Source organism: Alosa alosa, chromosome 24 (assembly GCF_017589495.1).
Source record: "Alosa alosa isolate M-15738 ecotype Scorff River chromosome 24, AALO_Geno_1.1, whole genome shotgun sequence".
Lineage (NCBI taxonomy): Eukaryota > Metazoa > Chordata > Actinopteri > Clupeiformes > Clupeidae > Alosa > Alosa alosa.
In genome coordinates this window covers 13,046,589-13,052,588 of record NC_063212.1, presented here as the reverse complement: position 1 = coordinate 13,052,588, position 6,000 = coordinate 13,046,589, and the positions used below count along the sequence as shown (strand labels likewise).

The window sequence follows — 6,000 nt, the reverse complement described above, 5'->3', positions numbered from 1 at the left end:
TCACAGGTGACGCCTGTGTCAGTGTTCTAATTAGCCCGGGAACTTCTCTGGGAGCTTAACAAGTGCAGCTGCCTTTAGGCCATTATGACATCACAGCCTTTGAAGTCTAAGGGGGGAAAATGAGCTTTTTAACATTTTTAATCCCCTATTTCTCAAAAAGTATAAACTTTTTTAAAAATCTGAAAAATAACTCTCTTGCCCCACTCCAGACCTTCACAACGGTTATTTCAACAAGTCTGTACGTTAAGCGGTTAGAGTCGCATTCATTCTTGAAAAGGTAAAAAGAAAAGGTTATAATAAGAAGAAGAAGCCAGGAGATTTCAAGATAGTGGATTCCATCCACTATAATAATGGCTTTAATAATCCTGGGTCCTGTATGGTCTACAAACCAAGCTTTGACAAAGAGTTCAAATCGAGTGCATTGTATTTGTGAATGAGAAACATAAAAGACAATTGCGAGGCAAATTTCACATCTAATAAGGATCAACCTGAGCAATGTGATCATCGTAAAAGGAACACTTTTTATCGAAAAACTGTTTATTGACGATGCATTCACAAACTGGTTTTGCAATAAAAAATAAATAACAGAATTGTGTTTAACCTTGTGTTCTATTCAGCATCTACCTAGCTAAATGAGATCAGCCTTACATCGGCCTTTAACCCTTTCACTATCCTGGGGCGCGTTTCCCAAAACCATAGTTGCTAACTAAGTAAGCAACTTTGTTGGTTGCAATGCAATTTCCCATTCCCAACCAACGTAAGTTGCTAACAGGTTAGCAACTATGGTTTTGGAAACGCACCCCTGGTTGATTATTAGTGTGGAGCACAGCAAAGAATGACTTCTAAAAAGAAACATGGTTGGCGGTTCTCGATCATCAAGTATAAATCCTCCTAAAAGTGGTTGTGACTGAGTATTTTCATTTATGAGATTTGTGCAATTTTTCAGATAGGCCTATACTCTCTTCATATACCGGTATGTAAAATTGCTCCTCTTGGTTAACTCTAGGCTCAACATAGGCTTTACAATTCTTCACTCTCATCTCCTTCTCTTTTGAAGTATTCTTGGTAAATCCCACTTAAGGCTGTAGCTGCTTCCAAGGAGACTTTAAGTTGACCCATGACCTCTTCGTCTTCACTCATGCTTAAAACTGTTTGAGAGAAAAAGTAACTCAATTAATCGATTTATGGCATTATCACAGTACAATTGGAACATTAAACAATCCTACAATTTCTAAAATTTTGACATTTCACTGACAGCCACACATTTGGTCAATCCTACTCCTTGATCAAAAAAAGATGTATAAACTATTTCAGAAACATTGGGCATTCAGTCACACCATATTGCAAGTACCCCTGAGGAAAACCCCATATTTTATTGTAAGGTGTAAGCTTTTTAATTTTTTCACAAAATCTTTGATTTTTCCCAGGTGCCTAAAACATTTGCATGGTTAGGTACTATATATGATTTCTGTTTTGTATGTTGATTACAAATTTACAAATGCAGTTTTTGAAGTTAACAATCAGACTAATCGGCATATTTAAAAAAAAAAATATATATATATATATATATATAGAACAACTTACTATCAATTGGCTTCTCCGTGATGTCATTCCCAGTTAACAGTAGCTCCTTTAAATCCAGATAAGCATATCCAACATCAACACATTCCTCTTGTTCATTTAGTGGCTCACTCACAACAGTGAACTTCAGCCTGTATGGGGTGAAATATAAGGTCAATGATATTGCAGCACAACTGCAGGCCTATAGGTTTTCAGTATGATGTGCAACACAGAGGTACTAAACAGATTGAAATGACATAATTCAAACCAATGCTTTCTAGCTTGGGTAAAGTATTGTTGAAATTTGGGCCCTTCACTGATTAATACATAGTAACTGTTCACTCAGGTGATGCAACTTATTAAATTAACTATGCCGATACATTTGTGGTAGATTGTGCATGGCACATAATTGCCTGTCATGTTTAAGTAAACTTGCCTGTCAGCAGTTTAAACCATAGCAATGTCCGTGGCAATATAAAAGTGCAAGATCCTTATTTTCTCTAACATCTTTAGTTTGGAAATACGTAACAGTCCATATAACAAGCAATGTGTTGTGAGAAGCATGTGGAAAGTGACCAGTTTCCCAATAAACAACTTTTAAAAACACAGACAGCAGTATAAATACATACAGGGTTTTACCTTTTATCAGTTCAGATCAGTATCACTTTTACCCATTCTCAGCAGTAGTATATGATTTATATGATTATAAATATTCCAACTAGCACAGTCTTACCTTCCTTTATTTGGGTCCGTTCCCTCCAACATAGTATACAGGTAGTGCCTGAGTGGTGCTGAGTCTACACTGTCAACGTAGATCACTAAAGGAAAGTGGGAACCAAAATTAGGCATTTGTCATGTTCTGTAAATTCAGACACCATAACCATTTCATGACCCCCAAACACAGCGTTTTGACTGGGTTTCTTACCCCTTAGGAAATTGTAATGAATTTCCTCTCCATCAACAGGCTTCCGAAGAGAAAGTGGTGTCTCTGTGGTTTCCATAGGAACACCGAGGAGACGGTATTCTACATACACACGTTGTACAGACTGATCCATGGCAACCCGGGAATTAGGATCAAATGAAAGTGAAAGAATCTCCACCCTAACTTTGTCCCCCTGAAACAGAAATGGCATACACACAACGTATGACCTTTAAACTTTACTGATTAACTAAACCTAATTTATTCCATTACATAAAAACATTGCATAAGCAAAGCAGAGAAAGAAAAGTCTGAGACTGAAAGGTATCCTCCATCCACCGATAGTTTCTAAATCAAGAAACTATGTCCATATTTTCTGTACCTTTCTCCTTGGTTTCAATGAGGGTGGAATAATGATGACATCACTGCTACTGGAGGATCTTGATTTGTCAGATTCTGAAGCTTCAGACACCTCATCTGACGTAGAGGATTGTATGAAATAAAAGTACATTAATTTTAAAAACTTTCATCCAAGAAACTGTCCATTGACGTACACATTACACACCCCAAAAAAGTAATTGGCTTTTAAATGGTTTAACATGATTAGAATTCCTTCAACAACTTCCAGGCAGGTCTAGAGATAATGCAAATAAAACTGACAGAATAATAAACTTTGTATAAAATAAAATATGTTTTGTAGTGGAAGACCAATGAGTTCATAATGCGCCAATAAGATGACCTATGGTGGTGGCCCCAAATTAAGTGAATGCAAAAAAATACCTTTGCTGCTTTCATCATCTTGCTGTTCCTCCTTTTTCTGAACTTTGCTGGCTTCCTGTTTGAGGGGCAAGGACATAAAAATCATATTAAGATTTTTTTTTTTTGCTATCTCACACTTTACTAGTGAATTGTTACTATAGAGATTAGTGTTTCATGGAGCAGCTGCTAGACATGAAATTGTGCACAAACTGCCTATTTCCCATGCCAGTACATAAATTCTATCCTGATTTTTGATATGCCAATCACATCATGGCTGCAAGTTACTGTAAGTAGGACAAACCTGTCTTATGGGCAAATACAGTTAACCTCTTGAGTTGCCAAAGTTATAGCATGTTGGTATAACATTTGTAAGACAATTTGTTATACTTATAAGATAAGTAGATAACCTCACATCCTCAGCCCTCACCCTGAACACCGGCATACCACAGGGCTGTGTGTTGAGCCCTCTCCTTTACTCCCTCTTCATCTACGACTGCACAGCTGTACATGGCTCTACAAACACCATTGTCAAGTTTGCAGAAAACACTACAGTGATTGGTATCATCAGCAACAACGATAAAACGGCCTACAGGAAGGAGGTCCAGCACCTAAAATCGTGGTGCACCGACAACAACCTGGCTCTCAACACCAAAAAGACCAAAGAGCTCATTGTGGACTTCAGGAAGTCAAAAGCTAGCACACACACACCCATTCTCATCAAAAGGACTGAGGTGGAGCATGTCACCAGATTCAATTCTCTGGGTGTCCACATCTTTGAGGACCTCTCTTGGACCCCCAACACCTCTACCCTGATCAAGAAGGCTCACCAGCGTCTCTCCTTCCTGTGGAGACTAAAGAAGGTCTGTCTCCTCAGATCCTGGTTAACTTCTACCACTGCACCATCGAGAGCATCCTCACCAACTGTGTCACAATATGGTATGGCTCTGCTCTGCGTCTGACCGGAAAGCACTGCAGAGGGTGGTGAAAACTGCTCAACGCATTAGCGGTTCCTCATTCCCCTTTATCGAGGCTATCCAGGGCAAGCGATGCTTGCGTAAGGTACGCAGCATCATCAAAGACTGTTTTCACCCCAATCACAAACTGTTCACCCCACTCCCCTAGGCGTTACAGGTTTCTCTGCACCAGAACCAGCAGGTTCAGAGGAAGCTTCTTCCCAGTAGCTGCCACCTCAAGTATGTATCCCTCTGCCTGGCACATTCTTGGGGAGGTTTTATTGATAGAATATGTGAATGAACCAAGGTCGTATATAGAGTTAACATTATTTGATTATTTATTGTTTTCTTTTCTAAAACTAGTAATAGTGTTCCATATCCCTGCTCTTCCCCTCTTTGTGTTATTGGTTTCCTTTTTGGCATTGATTAAGGATGAATAAATTAATAAAATCTATTCATCATAAATCTATGCCTGCAAATTATAAAAACAGTATTAAAGCCAAAAACAACTGCACCCTCGACTAAGCTAGAAGTTTGAACTAAGTCCTTATTTCCTCTTTGCTCTTTTCCAGTGCAGAAAGACTATAGATGTTATTGTTAGTCGGCAAAACCCCATCCATATGCCACGCCCTGCCTGTATGAAATCATTTACTGGCATGGGACGTGGGGGGTATTACGGAGCCCTAGAGGGGTCATCACAAAATGTTTTGCATGTTGAGAGAATGTGCGCTCGTTTTACTACATTGTCTTTCGTTTTACTAAATTGTGCTCTTGTTTAACTAAATTGTGCCCTCGTTTAACTATATTGTGCACTTTCGTTTTACTAAATCGTGTGCACAATTTATTATATTGTCTCTCGTTTTTACTATAGTGTGAGCTCATTTTACTAAATTGAGCTCTCATTTTAAGCATAGTAAAACGAGGGCACAATTTATTAAACGAGTGGACTATTTACTAAAACGAAGCGCATTTGATTTAAAAACGAGGGCAACGATTTATTAAAACGAGAGCACAATTTGTGAACATGGTTATAGAACATTGTGTGCACGATCTACTTAAACGTGGCCACAATTTGTAAAACGTGCACTCAATATTGTCTTGACACATGTAAACATGAGCACGTTATAGTATATTCGAGATCTCGATCTACTAAAACGCACCCACGAATAATTAAAACGTGGGCTCCAAGAAATTAAATTGTGTGCACAAAAACATAGTGTGGTGTCAAGGGGTATCCCCGGGAATGACGTCGGGAGGTGTGTCGCTTGTAGTGACGTAGAGGGAATCTCATTGATTGCAGTGCACCTGGTTATAGCCCCGTTAGGAAGGCTGTAGGTGGGAGAGCAGATGATTGTGTGTGTTTGTACAGGCCCCTTGCCAACATCGTCCAGCTGAATGTTTGGCGAAGTTTTGAGTGTTTGTTGAGGTCCAAGTGTATGCAGAGCTGTGGTGTTTATCGCGAACGGTGTGAGCTGGGCTACATAGACTGAGAAGCTGAGCATCGTGAACGACACTGTTTATGTCTCCCGTTTCATAGTCCGTATCAAAGCTTACCTCGTTGTTTGCATCATTGGTGTGCGCGTGGGTTATATGGTGAGGCCCATCGGGCGCTAGAGGGAACCTTATTGTATTGGGTGGGTATTAGGCGATACTACTAATACGCAGTAGCCTATTTGTACCAACAGTAGGTATACGTGTTGTAATTGTTTGGGAGCTTGTCGCTGTGATGTGCTTCGATTGACTTCTAGACCTCACAGTTAAGTCAACAATCCAGGAGATAGTGGAAACCGGTCATTAGGCTACAACAGA

The 6,000-nt window shown here is 39.5% G+C and overlaps 1 protein-coding gene across 1 annotated transcript in view; it reads right to left on the bottom strand.

Annotated features, from left to right (window-relative positions):
• Nucleotides 1-518: 518 nt before the first annotated feature.
• rpgrip1 (RPGR interacting protein 1) overlaps nucleotides 519-6,000 on the bottom strand; it is a 32,380-nt gene continuing 26,898 nt past the window's right edge. Inside the window, exons 21-26 of the mRNA XM_048236798.1 lie at nucleotides 3,260-3,314; nucleotides 2,862-2,956; nucleotides 2,486-2,675; nucleotides 2,294-2,378; nucleotides 1,585-1,712; nucleotides 519-1,148 (exon numbers count right to left, since the gene is read on the bottom strand). Coding sequence (XP_048092755.1) covers nucleotides 1,021-1,148; nucleotides 1,585-1,712; nucleotides 2,294-2,378; nucleotides 2,486-2,675; nucleotides 2,862-2,956; nucleotides 3,260-3,314 — 681 coding nt within the window. The 3' untranslated portion in view covers nucleotides 519-1,020. The remainder of the gene's footprint in view (nucleotides 1,149-1,584; nucleotides 1,713-2,293; nucleotides 2,379-2,485; nucleotides 2,676-2,861; nucleotides 2,957-3,259; nucleotides 3,315-6,000) is intronic.